The sequence below is a fragment of the Sciurus carolinensis genome, chromosome 14 (assembly GCF_902686445.1).
Source record: "Sciurus carolinensis chromosome 14, mSciCar1.2, whole genome shotgun sequence".
Taxonomy (NCBI): Eukaryota; Metazoa; Chordata; class Mammalia; order Rodentia; family Sciuridae; genus Sciurus; species Sciurus carolinensis.
Genome location: NC_062226.1, coordinates 16792098 through 16813711, shown reverse-complemented (window position 1 = coordinate 16813711; position 21614 = coordinate 16792098). Strand labels below are relative to the sequence as shown.

The window sequence follows — 21614 nt, the reverse complement described above, 5'->3', positions numbered from 1 at the left end:
CTTTAATAAAGACACATTCCCTTCCCATGGATCTGGAATAATGTCTAAACATGCTGACCACACAGGAGAGTTAGGAGAATTGAATAATAGACCATAGGTAAAATATGGCATGTTCCAGATGTTCCGCAACTGTAGCCATCAACCCCAAATTCCTTCACGAATCATTTACGTTTTCTCCATTCACAGTCCTTCTTCCATATAAAAGTTGTCTCCACCTGCTGTTCGCTCAGAGACCCCATCCTTCTTTTCCTGCTTGTGTTGGATGCTCCCGACTCTGTGATTTCTCTGTGTTCCTGCGATTCTATTTTCATCCTTCAAGGCTTCCTTTCTAAGCCTGTTGGCTTTTCTTCTCTGTGCTCCTGGGTTTTTTTCTCAGGCTGTAACTTCCTCAGTCATGCATTTCTCCTTCTTCTGGGACGTGCGCTCCATCACCAGTGGGACGTTTAGTCTCAACTCTTTGCTTTTCCCTCCATTAATTTCCTGCAATACCCCTCCCCACTTCTCCTCTGTGGGTTTCAGACAAAGCTCTCTTCACTGATGTGTGTTCTGTTTGCTTCTCTATACAAGAACAGCCTTTGCTGCCTTCTTTATTTCTAGCATCTTGTACACCCCTTGCTTCTGCATACCATCTCCTCCTCTCTCGGGCTTGCTCTGCCTCAACCTGAAATCCACTACCTTTATTTTCCCATGTCAATCCCAAAGGACTGCTGTATCCTTTTCCATCAGCCCATTATTTTTCTTTCCCTTTCATTTTCCCCTGAAACTCCTCTGGCTGAGCACATTTTCCCTTTCATGATGCAAAAGACTCAGAGGCAATTTGTATTGATATATCTATTCACTCCATAAGGGCAACATTCTTTTGCGAGGCTGCAGAACTCACTTCTTGTTCACTAACTTATGGAAAAACAAAAACAAAACAAAGAAAAACATTTCTGTCTCTATCCGAAGTCTTTTTCACGAGTTCCTGTACAGAAAGAGAGTGTGGGGCAGTGGAAAGTGCATGGCCCTGGATCTAGTTTCAGATCATCAGTCACAGCCCTGTGATTTGGGGGCAAGGGAATTAGCCCTGAAGCCTCATTCTCTCCATCAGTAAAATTAGAGGCAGCACAATGGAGTCTGAGAACGGGGCTTCAGGATGGACAGAGTTCAATTACTAGCTCATCTTACTAGCTGTGCAAACCCACTTGCCTCTCAATAACAAGAGCTTATTCTTTTAAATAACCAGGTAATCTCACAGCTGAAGGGAGGATTTGGTGAGATGGCATGTGTACAATACCTAACCGGTGGCCTCACCCATCACAAGCACACACAGCTGGGATTTATTATTGGATTTTCCTACCTTTCTGAGAAGTGACATGAGCCCTGACACATGTCACTTTGCTCATGCTATTCTCTCTACCTCCTCAAGGGACTTCCCTGACTCACTCTTGGCGTCTTTGGTAAAGCCTTCTCCAATCACCCCATTGCTCCAAACAGCACTGCTACTTCCCCACTGTCTGTCCTCTGTGACTTTGCCTGGGTTCTCTTCAGAGGTCTAGTCTCCTTATTTTGTAGATATGTGTATTTAACACTATATTTCTTGGACATCAGTCTAATCTTTGAACTTGTAGAAAAGTAGATTTATCTCTTTTTTTCTCCTCAATTTCTCATCAATAGACACAATACCCAACAAAAAATAGATGCTCAATATATATTTGCTACTATATGGAAGAGGTGATGAGAATAATGGTAGTTGGTCATTCTACATTTGTAATGAGTAAATTAATGGGGAAAGAAACCAATTCCTATAATCAAACTATAAGGCAAGGGCATAAGCACAGGACATCAGCCAGAAACCCACAGAGTAGGACCCGACTGGGGCCCCAGAGTGGGCCCCACATCCTGAGGGACTTACTATAGAGGCCCAGGGCTATTGATTGGGACCTATCACATATCTGCGCATGGGACACCAGACTTATTCCCAAGTGTGAGTACAGGGTTAAATGGCTCTAGCCTGGAATATGAAAGCAAGTACAGAAAGGCAGACAAGTCAGCAGAGTAATCTAGTTTATTTGGCTCTCTCAAGCAGTAATTCCTGGACAATTGGAGTCTTGACACTGTATCATCTTTCATTTTATTTCCTTATACTTCTACTTATTTTTTCATACTTATGAAAATGACACTGGGGAAAAAATAAAGTATAATGGGATTTTTTGAAAGTGAACATAAAATTGCAAGGCCTCTCCATTCCCGGTTCTTTGCTGACACTTCTGCAGATAAGACCGACAGCGTCTGACTAAGATGTATCAGGCTTTTATCACATGGGTTGTCTTGTTTCTAAGAACATAATTTAATCTAAGAAACAGAATGGTTCAACTATTCATTGAATAAGCATTTATTGAATGCCAAGTATGTACTAGGTACTATGTGACATATTGAGAATAATAAAAAGTGATGGCTTGAGAGACAGTCCTGAAAGAGAAGTCAAGGGCTTGGATTTCTTTCTGTTCTGTGGCTCTATCATTTATTAGCTCTGTAGTAAGTCATGTGGACCCCTTGAGTCTCCGTTTTTGCATACAAGAAATCAATATGATAAGAGTTGCCTTCTCTCTGTCTCACAGCATGGTTTTAAAGGTTAAGAGAAATAATGTATTAAAGAACTTTGAAAACAGAAGAGTGTTACAAAATTACAAAGAATGACACGAAGGGCTTCAGTTTATTTTCCCATCACTTACCATGGGCTGCATTTTGAGGAAATTGGTATAAATCAAATGTGAGATTCAAGAACGAAGCTGGTAAAAGGAGCCCTAAGATGATCCTCCAAATTCTGACTCTGGTACAACGCAGTTCACCCCTCTTTCGTTCTCAATTTCCCTCATCTTAAAAAATGAAGGGCTGGGGGGTGGCTCAGTGGTAGAGCACTTGCCTAGCAGGTGGGAGGCACTGGGTTTGATTCTCAGCAACTAAAATAATTTTCTTAAAAATAAAGTGGTTGGAGCAAATGAGCTTTGAATTTCCCGCCAGCTTCTATTGTGTTCTGTGATTTCATGACAATGACTACCATTTGTCTGAACTTACTAGTAAGTTATGTTTCTAACTCTGCTCACCAAAAGTCAACCTGGTGGCTGGGTTCCTGGGTCACATTAAGAATTCTGGAGCCCTAAGCACATTTTACTTCCTGGGTTTCTGCCTCCATTAAAATACAAACAAAACTATATTTTATTACTGCATTGGTATAAAGGGGAATATAATGCAGTATCAACTATTTTTTTCTTTTGACATGAAGAAACATTAAAACTTGTGGTTCTATGAAAGCATTGTGGACCACAGGCACTATACCTCCTGTAACTGATGGATAAGGTGGCTTGCTGGCATGTCCAAAAAGTGGTGGTAAGTTTTGCTCACAGAACATGTGGACTGCCAGTCACTGAAACTTGACTTTCTGCTGGAGCAGGGTTTCTCAGACTCAGCGCTATTGGTATTTGAATAAGTCTTGGCTCACCTGTTCACTGTAGAGAATCTCTGGACTCTATTCACAAGGGACTAGTGGCACACCTGTCCCAGTCATAACAACCAAAAATGTCCCAGACATTGTCAAGTGTCCCCTGGAAAATATAAATCATCACCAATTGAGAACTGCTATTCTAGAATATTCTTTCTATATGTTGTTCTACTTCTAACGGTTCATGGTCTTTTAATAGCACATATCACTCTGGGTGAAAACTAGAGTCCTTATGTGGAACTATAAGACTCCTCCTACCTCTCCCAACTTCAATTCTCACTCTTCTTCCTATTACCAATGTGGTCCAACCTCAGTGTCGCCCTGGCTCTGTCCTGGACATGATGAACACATTATGGCCCATTGGGAACTTGGAAATATTCCTCCACTCTGTGCAACATGCTTTGCTCAGCTAATACACTTGTTACCTCTCTTACCTTCTTTGTTTTCTTTGTTTGAATTGCATCACCTTAATGAGGCCTACCCTAACCATCCTTTATAAAACCTGCCACTTCTCTCCCCACTTCTCTCTCGCCTTCTGTGTATCTGTCTCTTATCTCTCTTTCTCTCTCCACAGGTATTCTATAGATTTTCAACTGTGAAATTTTCCCATAGATTATAATAAGTGCATATAATTTAAACTATTTAATTATTTTCTTGCCTTTCTTCCCCTGTTAGAATATAAACTCCATGAGGACAGGGATCCTTATGTTTTCTGTTTTGTTCATGACTATATCCCAACTGCCCTGTAGTAGGTGTTCAGTAAATATGCATTGGATTGAGTTGACCAGAAATGAATCAGAGCTGCCCTTTCTGTGTTTGAACATGCTAGTGAGGGACTTCTTCCTTCTTTTGACCCCAAATTTGCATCTGTGCCTCCCTTGCTGTGTAACCATCCCTTTTACAGGAGAGTTCCATGGGTTTTTTTGTTTTGTTTTGTTTTGTTTTTTGTCTCTTCCTCACTCTGCCTGACCATATTTCAGTTTGTACCCCCATCTGTTTCCCCTTTGTCCCTGGACTGCCTGGAGCAGCAGAAGGGAGACCGGAATACCCAAGATTTTAAACAGCTGACTTCTCACTTCTTAGAGCTGTTCTATCTGCAAAAATGAAGGATTCAAAAGAGACTTGAAAAAGCCAGACCTTGCAGTCCCTGTGAGCACAAAGAGTGACCAAGAGAACAGAGGAGGCCCTTTCAAATCTTTATGTAGGGAATTATCTACCACCAGAGCTGCTGAATAGAAAGGCCAGGAGATGGGATCATGATGTTCTCCTCTCCAAGCCGCCTGGGAGAGGCAGCCAAGGTATCTTGCAACCAGTGCTGGCGAGTGGGGACACCAGGAGCCCCTGTCTTGCCTGAGAGGCAGCCCTCGCTGACCTAGTTTCAGCCCAACATTGCCTGACACAGCACTGCAATCCGCAACTTTAATAACTTGGTGACATACAAAGCAGTTTTGATGCAAAGTGGAGCTGACAGAGCAGCAGAGGAAAGGCTCTGCTTCTCACTGAGCTGTGTGGGGAATCCACTCAAGGTGACTGCAACCTTCGCAGCCTGCCGACAGGCTCAGCCTGCTCTTGCAAACAGGGAAGGCTGGCTTGTTTGCTCGGAGGGCAGACAGAGGGGCAGCCGACGGGTGAGTGGGACCTGCCTGGAAGGCCCCGTTGATGCAGCACGTCTCTTCTGCTTTGATACTGTGTCTCTAAGACCCCTGCTCTCCGTCACCCCTGCTGCCTCTGCCTTTCTTCATGACTCCATCACTTGGCTATTGTAACAGCTGCAAAATGTGTTTGGGACTCGTCCCGCTTATTCCATTGTATTCAGAGTCAATAGAGTGATCCTCAAAACACGGTATCAATGATCATGTCATTTTCTACATCAAACCCTTCCATGCCTTTCATTCCTGCAGAAAAACTGCAAAAGCAAAACAACTGATACCTGTGCTCAGTCTGTAAGCTACGTTTTTAGCTTCTTTCACTTGATCCTGAACATTCCTTATCACCTCTGGCAATCACCACCTCAAGCTCCAGTTTCCTCTTTGCCATATTTTAAACATACACCGTGCCTTTCATTCCCTCACGTCCTGGGGTGCCCGCTCACGCAGTGCTCACTTGGATGCCTCCTGGGCTGCAGGACTCACTCTCACACAGCAGCCTTTTCTAATACTGAGCAGCTATAAAGCTCTGCATGTCTTTGCTTAGGAAACACAACACTGCTGCATAACTTTTATTTGTTGCCCCTGCCCTGCAGGAAATGTTCTGTCCCAAGACTCTTCTCAGAAGTGATTTTAGGGAAACACATTTTTAAAACATCTTATCTGAGCCAGAAGTTATAGGGTCCCATATTCTTTTTTTTTCATATGGTATGTTTTCTCCTATCCCAGCCCCTTCTCTCCTCTTTCTGCACCTGCTAAATACATGCAGACTCCTCTAAGAGTCAACAGGGGGAGTTATACAATGTGCATTTAAAGATAATCATAATAATTAGAAACAATAATAATAACATTTAGCAACTGTTCTTGGCATATGGAAATGGGTGTTTTGACCTGGGTTGTGTGATTTGAATTATTTATTCTAGTATTCATTCATTAGCAATGAGGATACACAAAGTAAAGTGAGGCCCCCGCCTGTCTATGTTTCAGGGTCTGGAGGGGGGTGTATAGTCCCCGAAGTGGGTATTACAGCTCAGTGTGGTAGAAGTATGTGGGCTACTGGCGCAATGAAGAGGTGTCCCTAAACCAGTATGGGGAGACAGGAGAAACCCAAAAGAGTGCAGAAAGTCCTGCAGAGGAACTGCCGTTCACAGGAAGATTTGGCACCTAATAGGAGATAAACTAGAAGAAGGGAGTGAGCAGGACACTGCAGGTGACAGACAGAGCAAGAGCGAAAGAACAGAGACGAGACAGAATATTTACTCAGAGGCTGCAGAGGTTTTAATGAATTCTTATCAGGGTGATGTGTATTAGGAGGTCAATTCTTGTGTCCAGACTAAAGTTCAAATGGAGTTCTAGAAGGGAGAGATTACTGGGGCTTGAAATTGTCAGGACAACCTCACTGGAGGGAGAGGGTACCAAAGTGGGCCCCAAAGGAAGAACACACTATAGATAGTAGAGAGGACAGATAGATATCTATATGCAAATATGTCCGCACACATACATCTGCTTCATATGCATTTAAACCTTAGATTGACTTTCACTTGCCTTCCACTTTGGTTTCCATGGTAACCCTGGCCACTTACTTTTCTTTTAACCTCCTTTTCATTGTTTCAGGATAAGGTGGGCTCCATGAGGGTTAACCAGTCAGGGAAAGACGACAGATTTTAAAGCAATTATTTGGATTTTTTTCTTTTAAAGAAAATCGCCAACTTTGCAATTTAATGCAAACTGTCTCTGGTATATTTGCCCTGAAGGATGCTGTAGGGAGAAACAGGAGCCAGAATCCTTCTAGTCCCCTCCTCCCTGACTTCTATTATTACCGTGCACTTACTGCTAATACAGCATCTAAACTTGCAATCTCGGTAACTATGGCAATAAAATGGGTGAGATTCCCTTCCATTATGACTTGAATTGTTAGGACTTTGCAAACAGCACGTGCGTTTGCACAGGGGAGGAGGAAGACGCACTCTGGGGAAAAATAGTGATTTCAGCTCCCTGTGGGGAGTTGGACATGGTTGTCTATCATTCCACATCCACATGGAGAATCATCGCTGTCCCTGTGTCAAAGGATGAAGACAGGTACTCTGTGGGTGCAGTGTACATCCAGAGCTAGCAGAACTCCTTTGCACAGTCAGTAAGGCCAGGAGGCCAGGGCTGCACTGAGCTTAAAAGAGATAGCAGGTGGGAGGCAAGAGAGGAGGATCTAATCCAGGGGCCAGTAAACTTTCTTTATAAAGGGACAAACTAAACATGGAAAGTTTTGAGGGTCACGCGGTCTCTGTCACCACTACTTGCCCTGTTGCCACACAAAAGTAGTCACAGACATAATGTAAATAATTGGGCAGGTCGTGCCCCAGTAAAATTTTATTTATGGATGCTAATATCTGAATTTAGAATATGCTTCACACGCCGTATTTTTTCCAGCCATTTAAAAATGTAAAACATATGCTTAGTTCAAGGATTGTATAAAAACAGGTGGTAAGCTGGATTGACCCATAGACTATAATTTGGAATTTCTTGTTCCTCTATGCCATCAATTGCACATACCACACAGGTAGGTTTCTCTATGAATTTATTACCTATTAATTAATCATTAGTACTACATTTGTTGTATTAGTGGCATTAGATACTGCTGTCATTATTGGCTATAAATTTTATTATTGACTCTATCAAGAATTATCCTAAGTTCTATGTATATCATCATATTTAGTCATTACCAAAACTCACTTTGTAGATGAGAAAAACAAAACTCAAAGATTGAGATGCACAGGCTGACATTTACAGATGCATTACGGCTTTTCTTCTCACTGATCAGCCAGCCTCAGACCCAGGAGTCTCAGCAACCACAGGCTGTGAGGACTTACTCTCAGAGGTCCAAGTCATCAAACGGAACAGTTCCACCTGTGGGAACAGAGCCCAGGTCTTTCAAGAACTTTCCTATTGCATTGAGTGCAATGAGCTGGAGTCCAGGAGAATTCAGTGGGAGCAGATTTATAATACCCTAGCTCCTGAGCCTCCTGGCAACCCCTGATGGTCTAAGTCCCTGATTTGTCTTTTGCCTTGGACTAAGTGACATTATAGTCATATTCACCATCTCCCGACACTGGCTGTGTGTCTGAAAGAGCCCTTAACATTCTCACCTGCCTCTGGTACCTTTGCAGCCTCTGCCTGCTCCTTTCGTTGCCATGTTGCCTTGATGCTGACAGCTGAGCCCCTTGGTGCTCAGACTTCCATCATTGGCCTGCTATTCTCAGTCCTCATGTCCCACCTCTATCCTCTTCAGTCCTTTTGAGGAGAGGCTCTGGGAACTTGGGATGCTTAGTCAGGAGAGAAGAATGTCCCAATGCTGGGGAAGAAGATAACTGTCTTCCAATCTCGGAGGAAGCAAGAGATGTTAATTATTCAGGACAGTCGCAGAGAGAAAAACTAGGAATCATGAACAGAATTTATAAAGTGGCTGATTTGTGTCTTACAGATATTATTCTAGGTCACTAAATATGCGTTCTGCTACAGGCAGCTGTGATGCTGTGGAGACAAGGTTAGATGGGGCAGACCCATCCTGGGACTTCAGTCTTTTCCCAGGACTTTAGTCTCTTCCATTTTAATAGTTGGGCCCAACTGTTCCGTTTCTCCCTTCTGCCTTGAGCAAAGTGTCTTTATGACTTTGTGAACTGTAAAATTTGACTGCAGTTGCTCTTGATCCTCTTGGCAGGTGATGTGACCTTGGAAAAGCCAGGTCCCTGTCTGTGCCTTATTTTCCCATCGGCGCCGCATGAATAATAATGCTCTCCCACTCCAAAGAGCGCCAATATCAGGCCTTCTTGCTCTGCTCCTGAGGAGCAGGCACATCTGGTTTTTGGATCCATTACTTTGCAAACTTTTATGAGATTTTTCCCCCTCTCAGTCCCTAGGAAATTACTGTGGTTCTTTCTTTGGAAAGAACATTAGCTGGGACCTGTGCTAAGCAAATGCATTCAGCTTCTCTCTATCTGATTTCTCTTTTTCTCATTTGTCAGCAAAGGAGAAACCTCCTAGCTATTAATCAAACTCCTGGCTGAGGATAGCTTTAATTGCAGAAACCATTGCTGGATGAGGAATGCTCAACTTTTCCAAAGAAAGCCGACTGCCTACCACAGAAGAGAAACAATTAATTACCTGCTTCTCCTGTCCCCAACAGAGATGCAGATGAACTAACAATATTGCTGCTGGCACCAAATTCTCCCTTCCCAAGGTAAAGCAGAGCTAATGCAAACTCAGACAACATTCATGAGGGTGGAATACCGATACAGTTCAGCTATCAGACACTGGTGAGAGCAAAAGTTTTGTATCTGTCTGGCATTTTTAAGATGGACACAGTCACACTTGAAACCTCATTAACAGAATGATTGGAATGTGTGTAAAATCATATTCTATGGGGAAAGATCTGGTATAAAAGAGATATTTGCAAGAAGAAAAATTGAAAGTAGAGGGCGCAATTTTTAAAAAGTCAATTAAAGAGATCAACATGTTTTGCATATCACAATTGACTGAAGTAGAATTGTGTGTGGAATATTACAATTTCACAATATCTTGGAGGTGGACTTATGGAAAGAGCTACTTGCTGAAATGGAGTTAGACTTATCTCTGTCAGTATGCAAGAACCATTGGTGATGTTATAAGTAAATCTTTGGATTGGAGGTGAGGTTTATTTAAATGATCTTGGATAGCTAACTTTCCTTTCTTAGGGTCTTTGCTTTCTAATGCCTTTGACTTACTTCAAAGGCAATATTGAAAAGTGGTGACAGAGGGAGAATTAAGTTTTAAGTTTAGAATTTGTTTGAAAAAAAAAGGGGGGGCATGTATTAGAGAGCTATGGAAGCTAACACTAGAATACTTTAGAAAAATTTTTGTTGTCACAGGAATGTGAAAAAAATGTATATATATGAACATATACATATACACATATGAACCGAGTGCTAGGGCTCTGTTTCTTTTTATTTGCATTCACAATATCTAGCAGATATCTGCACAGGGGAAGTATTAATGATGTGTTTGTAAGCCCTGAGTCAAATTAAAACTTGCATTCTGATGGGAGTCCTGGGAGGTGATGTTGTAAAGTTATAAAGAGAATGAGCCCAAATTAGACTGCCCTGGGTCTAGACCTTAGTTCCTTGATTTCTACATGAATGAACTTGAGCAGATGGCATAAACTCCCCATGCCTCAGTTTCCCCCAAACACTCTCCAGAACTCAATGAGGTCACAAATACAAAATACAGCAGAACTTTAAAAGGAAGAGCAGACATTTATTCAGCATGTAAAATGTTCGAATTACTGTCATATGCATTTTACACACATTTATTTTAATCCTCACGCTAACTTTATTGCTGAACATGATACGGAGGAACTGAGTGGTTAACTGATGTGCCCAAGGTCCCTTGGTGAGGAGATGCTGGCACCAGATTTCTGAGGCAGCGCCCTCCATAATGGTTGATAGCTACGTCACAAGCATGGGCCATTGTGTGTGTCTTACTGTAACTCCCACTTTTCTCCCAGCGAAGGCTGGTTTCTATTCTTTCCTCACTTTCTACCTCTGCTATGCATGTGACTGTATCTACTACTTCTAAACTGCACGACGAATTGCCTGAGCTGAGTTTCTAGGACCCTGTTTGATTTTTTAGGACTTTTGCCATAGAGCCTTGCAGAGGCTTTGCCTTTGACAGATGCTGTTTCTGCACTGGGTGGGTCGATGCCCAGTATAATGATTTCATTTACTCAAAAGGGCCATGTTATATGGACAGCAGTCTGTAGATCTGCATTGAGGCTCCAATCCTTTAGAGACCTGTCATAACCAGGTTTCCCTTTGTCTTTCTATATTTCATTTGTTTGTTTATGTATTTACTTATTTATTTCCAGGTAGAGTGGCTGTGTTCACCTAGGTAAATGACCTAACCTCTCTGGACTTTGGTTTTGCCATCTGTGACCTGAAGTTAAACCTGCTTTGGGGGATTCAGTCGTGATATTGGTGAAATGAATTTTCTGGAGAGCTTTCTTCCAGGGTTAGTAATTTTCATTTTTACTCGTCAACCTGAAAAGTTACTAAGGGGGAAAGGTGGTTTACTCTAAGAAACCACTGCAGTTCCTGTGGGTGATTTTCCTCTCAAAGCCCTTGGTTTGATTTACGTCAGTTCCTGGTCAGACCCAGACCTTCACCTTTCACCGAAGTAGCTCTTCCTGTAGTGAGAATGTGGGGGGTCAGGTATGTGAGTAGTAAAGCGCTTCCTTTTGTCTCGAAGTGTTTTCCTTTTCCTAAGAGCTCTTTTCTTCTCTTGCATCATCTATCAGGCTCTCTCAGCAGCTTCAAATGGAAAACTTTGAAGTCAGTGAACTTAAAAGAAGACTGAAAGCTCAGCCAGATGCCTGGCGGTCCCGTGGGCAGGCAGCCTTGCTACACCGCTGCTGGTGGTGGACCCAGGCCGGGGCCTCCCTGCTCGCCTCTCTCCTCACCCCGCGCCCCGGCCCGGGACAGCCACAGGCTGGACAGGCAGAGGGCTGGACGCACGGCGGAGCTGCAGAGCAGTTCCCAGGTCTGTGTAGCCCCGCAGGACCCGGTGCAGGGCGCCGATCGTGCAGCCCGCGAGGCCCAGCCAATGACTTCTGAGCCGCCTTTCAAGCCGCCGGCTGATTTCAAAACGGGTCTTTGAAAGGATGGGCTCTGGTGACTCTGCACTGGGAGACGAGGCGCCGCTTTTCAGGGAGAATCGGCCTCGGTGGCGGTCGCCTGCTTTTCCTCGAGAATAACAGGAAGAGAGAGGACGGTCGGGTGGCTGTTGGTGCGCCGGGTTTTGCATTCGTGTATTGACCGAGGAAGCCTGGACTGCCGGAGTTCTCACCGGCCATTGGGGTGAATGGAGTATTTGAAGTGAAAACATGGAAAATTTTTCTTTGGGATATTCCCCCCTCCTTCGCCCTCAAAACTCGATGACATTGTTTTACTTAGGGATTCAATGTGGGAGGGTAAAAGCATTCAGATATGCATCTAAAATTAAACGGAATGGTTCAAACCTTGTTCCAGGCGGGGAAATCCAGTGTCTATTAGTCAGAGGACAGAGGAGGGGAGTAGCTGCCATCCCCTGCCCCTGCCCCCGCTTTTTCTCCTGTTTTTCCACGGGCTTTTTGGCCCCTGGTTGCCTGGTCAGAATTTCCAAGCCACAGGAAAGGAGGTGGCGGGAATACCTGACCTACAATCAGACGGTTGGGATCTGCATTTTCTGCAAGTCACTTAACGTTGTGAGGGTGCCTGACACGTGGTAGCCACCCCTTCTTTGCCTCAACAGTGCATCAGCAGAGGGCAGACTTTTGCCTTAAATGTGCTTGGGCTTCTTCAGGCTCATTTTATTCTCCATTTCTTTATTGAGGCGAACTTGGCATAAAAAGGCTACTAATGTTTCATATATACACAGTGGTGAATTTGGGGATAGATAAACACCCACAAAATCATCACCACTTTCAAGGCCATACACCTGTATCACCTCCCAAAGTCTCCTCCTCCCACCTACTTTATGGATATTACTATTATTTGTGGCAAGAACATTTAACATTTGATTTTACTGTCTTGACATATTTCAAGTATACAATATCCTCAGTGAGGAACCTGGAGGGCATCTTGCTAACAGAACCAAACCTCTGACTTCTGTTTGGGTCAGTCTTTCCTGGCACCAAATTTGAGGGTCTGACAGTACACACATCTCCTCTGATTCCCTTAACACTGAATCCCAACTGTGGTGGCCTTTTTTGGTATAATCGCCTGAGCAGTCTTACCTGTACTTTTTAAAACCCAACTTCTTCTAAGTCATCCCTGTCCTACGGGGCACCCCCAGTTTCTATTTTAGAAGCATGGTACTACCCATAGGGCATGCAAAGCCATTCAGCAGATGGTACTGAGTTAGAAAGAAAATGTAAGTACTCTGCTCTAGGATGATTTGTTTGGAAGGATCATTACTTATTCAGGGTTCCCTAGGAAGGTTGTCAATGAATCAATATGAGCCCAAAAGAACAAATTGAAATAAAACTTCCCAGAAAGGGAATATAGAGTCAATACAAGAGCCTCAAGGGACGTTTTGGCTTCTCCTTCTTATATAAAAACAAGACTTAAAGATCTGTATGAATTCACAGTCAACATAGAATGTGGGGAAACCAGAATTCAAGAAAATGCAGATTTTCTGACTTCAAGGGATGCTCTTTCCACTACACCACACATATGGCTATTACTGTCCTCCATTTCTGTCCTCTTTCCTCTCTCTTCTGGTTAGAACTCTATCTCTTAATTCCGTACCTCAAACTTTTGTGTCCTGAAGCCTTATCAGGCTGTGACAGGCAGTCTTGGGCAGGCAGCCCACTTGGTACCCTGTGAATAGTACAGTTTCCATTCTCACACACACGCCATGTTGTATACCCAAATCCTATTCCCTCCAGCAGGAGGGAACTGTTAATTATAGACACTCATGGGCTCCGTGTTCCCAAAGACCCAGTGCGTGTCTTTGTGTCTGGCCCAGCCCAACAGAGAAAGGCTAAATTGTGTTTGAAAGCCTTACAAGCAGAACTTTAATTGAGGCATAAAAGCGTGTGCCTTGATCTTCCTGGGCCCTGTGGTTCTCTCATCACCTGCATCCTGTTCCTGATGACACGGTTTGGAGCAAAGCCCACAGTGAGACCTGTGCCAAAGGCTCCAAGCAGGATGCTGTAGCTGCCACCCTCCCTTCCTCGTCACCAGGACTGAAAGTTCTGCCTGCGTATGTTTATCTCTGGGACGTATGCGAAGCAGCCCAGCCCTGATCTCTGCATTCGTCTCCCTGTCCTATAATTCAGGTCTGCGTCCTCAGCCTTCAAATACTTGGCGAGAGTTTCTCCTTTTTTTTTTCTTTTTTTTATTTTTTAGCACTGCCCTCCCCCACTTGCATAATTCTCGTGGACCTGCCCTGGACCCCATTTTGACTGATTCACTGAGCAGGATTTTGGCGTTTGGCAGCATGCCTCCTGCATTCATGCAAGCATTCGTTCAATTAATTTATCCTTCATTCATTTCTCCATGCATTTCTCCAATCATTCACTCATTCATTTGCCCCATTTTCAGTCTTTAATTGATTGGGCCAGAGGGGATGAAATGTGTAATAAGTTATTAGACTCACGTTAAAAATATGACATCTATACAAATATCTATTGTACTATATTTATATTTGATCTTCCAAGTTTAGGACAAACTACCGGAGGCCTGGAGAGAGGCTTACCTTAAGTTGTTCCTTTCCTACATTGCATTTCTAAGATAATTTGAAAAATATTATAACCTTTTTATTACCTTTTCTTCCCCATAGCAACGGTTCTCTGTTCAGGAGACATTCTGTTAAGAAACACAATACATAAAAGGGACGAGCAGCCTGTTTGGGGTGGAGTTGAGGCTGTGCTCATGAATCTTGCTCATTCAGTCTCCCCAAACCTGCCCTCTCATCCTATATAGCTTTGCAGGGATTCTGAAGCATCTCCTCAGTATAGGAATTAAAGAACCAAAAGACATTAGAAGGCTGCCAACAATGAAGCCCACCCTGTTTCATCAGAAGGTTAAAGTATGAACCAATTGTGCCAACATACTTGCCAGTAAGGATTGGCACATAGGAGTCAGTTTTGATAAAGGGAGAGGGGTACAATCAGGGGTATGGGATGAAGGGGGCATAGGGAAGGCACCTGGGTGCACCCTGTCTTACCTCTTATCTTACTGAATTGTCAGACAGTCCCATGACATCAGGACACTACCACCACTGCATTGGCATTCCCATTTCAAGGATAAGGAAACTGAGGCATGGGGATGTGATTTCAACATCCAGCTGAGAAGGGAACAAACTGAAACTTGAATTCAGGTCTTTGAATTCTCCTTCCTTTATGTGTCTCCTGCACTTAAAAAGACATTGTATCAGTTGTCTCTCTTCTCCAAACATGAGTGGGGCATGACTTCAAGCATATGCTTCCTGCCTGTTAAAATGACTAGTTCCCTTTTTCTTCCTGCTTATTATCCCATAATCTTCACCCAGGGCAAACAGATTTGTACTTGTGTCTGGAAGATAAAGTCCTCCTCAGATCTTCTGGTATAGCTGCCTCACCTTGGAAGAATAGATTACAATATCCCTCCTAGATCCAACAGGAAAGCAGAGTCTGGGGGCTGTATCTTTTTCTCTCCCCCAGACTTCAAGGATGAGGCTGTGCAGGAAATTCTAGAACAGAGGCAATCTCCCTCTTAGCCACTCCACCTGGGGGTAAGGGAAGCAAGGCCTTATCTGATGAACTTTCCCAATCTCTTCTTTGTCACCTGTGTTTCAAAGAAGAAAAGACTCTATGCAGAAGGAGGGAACAACACATCAGGCAAAGGCACATCAAGGGAAGAAAGTTTTAGACCAATATCCTTGATGAATATAGATGCAAAGATCCTTAACAAAATATTGGCAAACTGTATCCAAAAACATATTAAGAAAATTGTGCACCACGATCAAGTGGGGTTCATCCCTGGAATGCAAGAATGGTTTAACATCCGTAAATCAATAAACATAATCCATCATATCAATAGACTTAAGGATAAGAATCATATGGTTATTTCAATTGACACAGAAAAAGCATTCAACAAAATACAACACTCCTTCATGCTCAAAACATTAGAAAAAATAGGAATAGTAGGAACATACCTGAACATTGTAAAGGCTATTTCTGCTAAGCCCATGGCCAACATCATTCTTAATGGAGAAAAACTGAAACCATTCCCTTTAAAAACAGGAACAAGACAGGGATGTCCTCTTTCACCACTTCTATTCAATATTGTCTTTGAAACTCTAGCCAGAGCAATCAGGCAGACCAAAGAAATTAAAGGGATATGAATAGGAAAAGAGGAACTTAAGCTGTCACTATTTGCTGATGACATGATTCTATATTTAAAGGATGCAAAAACCTCTTCCAGAAAACTTCTAGACCTCATCAATGAATTCAGCAAAATAGCAGGCTATAAAATCAACACGCATAAATCTAAAGCATTTTTATACGCAAGTGACAAAACAGCTGAAAGGGAAATGAGGAAAACAACTCCATTTGAATTAGACTCAAAAAAAAAAAAATAAAATAAAATACTTGGGAATCAATCTAACCAAAGAGGTAAAAGATCTCTACAATGAAAACTACAAAACATTGAAGAAAGAAATTGAGGAAGACCTTAGAAGATGAAAAGATTTCCCATGTTCTTGGATAGGCAGAATTAATATTGTCAAAATGGTCATACTACCAAAAGTGCTATACAGATTCAATGCAAGTCCAATTAAAATCCCAATGACGTATCTTACAGAAATAGAGCAAGCAATCATGAAATTCATCTGGAAGAATAAGAAACACAGAATAGTTAAAGCAATCCTTAGCAGGAAAAATGAAACAGGTGGTATCACAATACAAGAACTTCAACTATATTACAAAGCAATAGTAACAAAACGGCATGGTACTGGCACCAAAATAGACAGGTAGATCAATGGTACAGAATAGAGGACACGGACAAAAACCCAAATAAATACAATTTTCTCATACTAGACAAAGGGTCCAAAAATATGCAATGAAGGAAAGATAACCTCTTCAACAAATGGTGCTGGGAAAACTGGAAATCCATATGCAACAGAATGAAACTAAACCCCTATCTCTCACCCTGCACAAAAATCAACTCACAATGAATTAAGGACCTTGAAATCAGACCAGAGACCCTGCGTCTTATAGAAGAAAAAGTAGGTCCAAATCTTCAACTTGTTGACTTAGGATCAGACTTCCTTAACAGGACTCCCATAGCACAAGAAATAAAAGCAAGAATCAATAACTGGGATAGATTCAAACTAAATAGGTTTCTCTCAGCAAAGGAAACTATCAGCAATGTGAAGATAGAGCCTACAGAGTGGGAGAAAATCTTTGCCACTTATACTTCAGATAGAGCACTAATTTCCAGAATATGTAAAGAACTCAAAAAACTCTACACCAAGAATACAAATAACCCAATCAACAAATGGGCTAAGGATATGAACAGAGGCTTCACAGAAGAAGATCTACAAGCAATCAACAAACATATGAAAAAATGTTCACCATCTTTACTAATAAGAGAAATGCAAATCAAAACTACACTAAGATTCCATCTCACCCCAATTAGAATGGTGATTATCAAGAATACAAGCAACAATAGGTGTTGGAAAGGATGTGGGGAAAAAGGTACACTCATACATTGCTGGTGGGGCTGCAAATTAGTGCAGCTTACTCTGGAAAGCAGTGTGGAGATTCCTTAGAAAACTTGGAATGGAAACACCGTTTGACCCAGCTATCCCACTCCTTGGTCTATACCGAAAGGACTTAAAATCAGCATACTACAGAGATACAGCCACATCAATGTTCATAGCTGCTCAATTCACAATAGCCAGACTGTGGAACCAACCTAGATGTCCTTCAATTGATGAATGGATAAAGAAACTGTGGTATATATATAATGGAATATTACTCAGCCATAAAGAATGATAAAATTATGGCATTTGCAGGCAAATGGATGAAACTGGAGAATATCATGCTAAGTGAGATAAGCCAATCTCAATCATGTCACCTCTGACTACCCTGCACTAGCAGAGGAGCCTGTGGGGTGGGGGGGCATTCCACATCCAAAGGATGACAGGCTCTAATCCTCTCTGCTCGGGACATGGAGGCAGGAGGATCACACATCCAAGTCCAACCTGAGCAACTCAGACTCTGTCTCAAAAAAAAAAAAAAATTCTGTGGAAGTACATGAGTTGTAGAGAGCACTTGCCTCATGCCCCAGGCCCTGGCTTCAATGGCCTGTAAGTAAAAAGAAAATAAATAAATAAATAAAAAGAAACAAAATAACCAAACAAAGAGGAGGGCTTGAGAAAATGAGTTCAACACTTCTGACCCTCCATCATGGGAGGAGACAGCAACAAGGTGCTTTGACCTAGAACTTGCCACTTTCCAGAACTGTGGGAAGTGGACTGCTATTGTTAATAAGTTACCCAGTCTAAGGTACTGAGGTTACAGGGGCAGGAAGGGACCCAGGCATCTGTTAGGACACCTTTGCTGGTTCTAGGATCTTGGCTTCCGTATATTATCCTTTATCACTTTGAAAGTATCAACCCTGGGCCTTTGGCCATCCGGGGTTTCTAGAGTAAAATCTGATGAGAACCTTGTGGGGAAAGGCTGAGGAATGCTCCCTCCCTCTCAGCCCCATTCGTGTTCGTGCCAAGCTCTAGAGCATCCTAGGGGCAGTGCATTTGGTGGGAGCATCATCATGTGAGTGAAGTGCTTCCTCCCTTGACACCAATCATTCTGAGAGAAGAAGTAGGAATTGAATTCTTGGAGTGTAGATATGATGAGGCCTGTAAAGTCCAAAGTGAGTAGGGATTTTCATCAGACTCCAAGTGAAAAGAGCCCTGAAGGATCTGACAAGTTTGAATCTCTGAACGTGTAACTCTCAGTGTGCACACCCCCTGCAATCAAAAGCTTGTGGGGTCCTTTCTTATTCTTCTTATGAGAGTTGGACAGGTCCTGGAGGCCCCGAAGTGAGAAGACCACTGGCCGGGCGTGACCGGGTCATTGCTTGCTGTGACCTCACAAGGGAACCACTGTGATGGGAGTCCAGCCACCGGCCATATAAGAGGGTGGCTGCGGCTGGGTTTTTTGTCCATAAGTACAGGAAGCTCTTGGTGGTGACCTGTCGGACTCCCAGATAGTGAGCGTTTTTGGTGGTTGGTGGCTGGTGGTTGGTGGTTGGTGGTTGGGGGTGGTGGTGTTTTGCCATTGTTTTTTTGATTTGGGTTTTGTTTGTTTTGTCTTTTGGTTGTTGGTTTGGGTCTTTTGTTTGAGTTTGTTATTTTTTTTTAAGCTAGCATCCTTAGTTGTCATTCCGGCTTTAGGATGTGCAGTCAGTGCAGTCAGATTAGTGTAGGGCCACAGGAGCCCAGCTCCTGCTACGAGGCGGCCCTCACAGACCACTACCAGGTCGTGAGGGAGCTTGGCCAGGGGGGCTTCAGCCAGGTGCTTCTAGCCTGCCATCTCCTCACCGGGGCAGAGGTGGTGGTGAAAGTCGTGCCCAAGACAGAGGGGAACCAGCCCGTCCTACTGGAACCGCAGTGGTTGATGGCCCTGGAGCACCCATACGTGATCCAGCTGTTCCAGGTCATCGAGACCCCGGGCAACATCTACATGGTCATGGAGCACGCAGGCGGGGGGGAGCTCCGGTGCTGCATCCCGGCGGCAGGTGGGCTGAAGGAGGAGAAGGCCCGCAGGACCTTCAGGCAGATGGTGTGTGCGGTGCGCCACTGCCACGACCAGGGCATCGCGCACCTCGACCTCAAGTCTGAGAACTTCGTGGTGGACAATAGGGGCGGCAAGGTCAAACTCATAGACTTTGGCCTGAGCGCCAGGGTCCGGCCTGGGCAGAAGCTCAACAACTTCTGGGGCACTCTGCCGTACCGTGCCCCTGAAATCGTCCTGAAGCAAGAATACGAGGGTCCCCCGGCGGACGTGTGGAGCCTGGGGGTCACCCTCTTTCTTATGCTCACAGGGAGGCGCCCGTTTAAGGCGAGCACGGCCAAGAGCCTGCAGAGGCTCATCGTGCAGGCCAGCTACGAGTTCCCCGCACACCTCTCCCAGGAGGCCCGCAGCCTCATCCAGCAGATGCTGACGGTGGACCCCGCCCAGAGGCCCACCCTCGAGCAGGTAATGGGGCACCCGTGGCTAAGGCAGGGCGAGGAAGCTCCGCCCGGTCCTTGCGGCCAGCCGCTGCCCACACGCCCCGACCCCGCCATCATGACCATCATGTTTGACATGGGCTTCGACCCCTATAACGCCTGGGTGTCCCTGGACCAGCGGAAGTTTGATGAGGCCATGGGGACCTATCTTATCCTCCTGCACCAGCGAAGCCAGGGGGCGGGCTATGAGCTCCAGGTGAGGCCTGTGCGCCGTCCGGTGGTCGGGCCTCGCCCAGGCCCGGTGGATCCCCCCAGCATGCATCCCAACAAGTGTGCCAGCGAGCCTGTTCCCCGGCCCTGTGAGCAGCAGCAGCCCGAGGAGGCCAAGTCATCGGGGCACAAGGGCACCGCAAGTGCCAGTGTGCCCGCGATTCCTCTGCGCTTCTTCCATGGGGACACACCCCCTCCCAGCCCAACCTCCAGGCCAGACCCCGTGCCCCGCAGGGCTGACCACCCCAGGCCCAGGCCCTGGAGGCTCCTCAGCAGATGGGTAGCGCAAGGCCCCAGCTCGTCCTCCCAGGGTCCCTCCTCAGGCCAATCGGTTGATGGCCTCAGGGGCTGGAGGGCGGTCACTAGGAGGATCGCCACCTGCGTCCAGCAGCTGTGCTGCTGTGTGCCCTGCTTCGGGGAGCCCACCTCCAGAAGAAGAGTGGCACCCATGCAAGGAGGCCGCAGGCGCCCTAGGCTCCAAACCACAGTGGTTCCAGGGAACGTGCCCTGATCAGACAGACAGACCGACGGACTGCCAGAAGAACCCGAGCTCTGAGCATCCTGACGTGGTGGACCGGCATCTGTCAGGGTTGCACTCAGCTTCAGCAGTGAGGCGTGCCACCTGGCCCTGGCTTCCCCATTCTCAGATACCAACCCACAGCGCATCTGGATCCACCAGGACTCTCCTCTGCCCCCACCTGCCACTCACATTAGAGACTCTCTGCCCTCAGACACTTCCCCCTGCCCTGCTCTTCCCTGGCCTTCTTCCCTGGCTTCTGGGATAGCAGACATGCTTCTGAATGGATTTCTCTTCCTCACAAACTGTATAATAAAATTGATGTTCCAAAGGAAAAAAAAAAGGAACAATTATGGTTTTCTGTAGTCATTGAGAGGGTCCACAGACCCTTCCAAAGAGGATAAACCTGCCCCGTGAGGTGTGGGGCTCCCACTGGGGTTTGCTCCCACTGGGGTTTGGAAGTACATGCAGATCCCCAAAGCAAAAAATCCATTAATGGTGGAATTGCTCCTTTTCATTAGAACAGTGTTTTACATTAAAAGGTGGTAGGGAAAAGCTTTCTTGTGCATTATCTTATTTGGTCCTCAAACTAATCCTCTCAGACAAGACATGATTATTCCCATTTTACAGAGGGAGAAACTGAGACTCCAAGTGAGTGTGATTTGTCTGAAATCATACAACTGCAAAGTTACAGGGCCAAAATTTAAGTTCAGAACTTCTGACTCAAAGCAGAAACATTACTATTCTCATCACTAAATCTTGTGAGTACTTATAGTATTGGCATATAAATTTGCCAGGGATGGGGCTTTGAGATCAAGCTCCTTACAGGTTACTTTAGTAAAGTTGTAATAGGACATTCCATGCAGCAGTTTAGAAGGAACAGGAAAGTGGAGAATCTCATTTCTACCAGTTTGTCTCAGTTTTAAGACAGGGAAACAGAAAACGGCATATGGAAAATTTTAAGGAAAACTTT

General features: G+C 44.6%; 1 protein-coding gene across 1 annotated transcript; it reads left to right on the top strand.

The window, feature by feature from the left end:
- Positions 1-19078: 19078 nt before the first annotated feature.
- On the top strand, positions 19079-20635 carry LOC124964044 (sperm motility kinase 2B-like). The gene has a single exon (XM_047523983.1). It carries the CDS (start codon positions 19079-19081, stop codon positions 20633-20635), a length of 1557 nt encoding a protein of 518 aa, XP_047379939.1.
- Positions 20636-21614: the final 979 nt, after the last annotated feature.

What these genes read in the sequence shown, in the direction of transcription:
- LOC124964044 (XM_047523983.1), top strand. Translation starts at nt 19,079, where the DNA reads ATGTGCAGTCAGTGCAGTCAGATTAGTGTAGGGCCACAGGAGCCCAGC.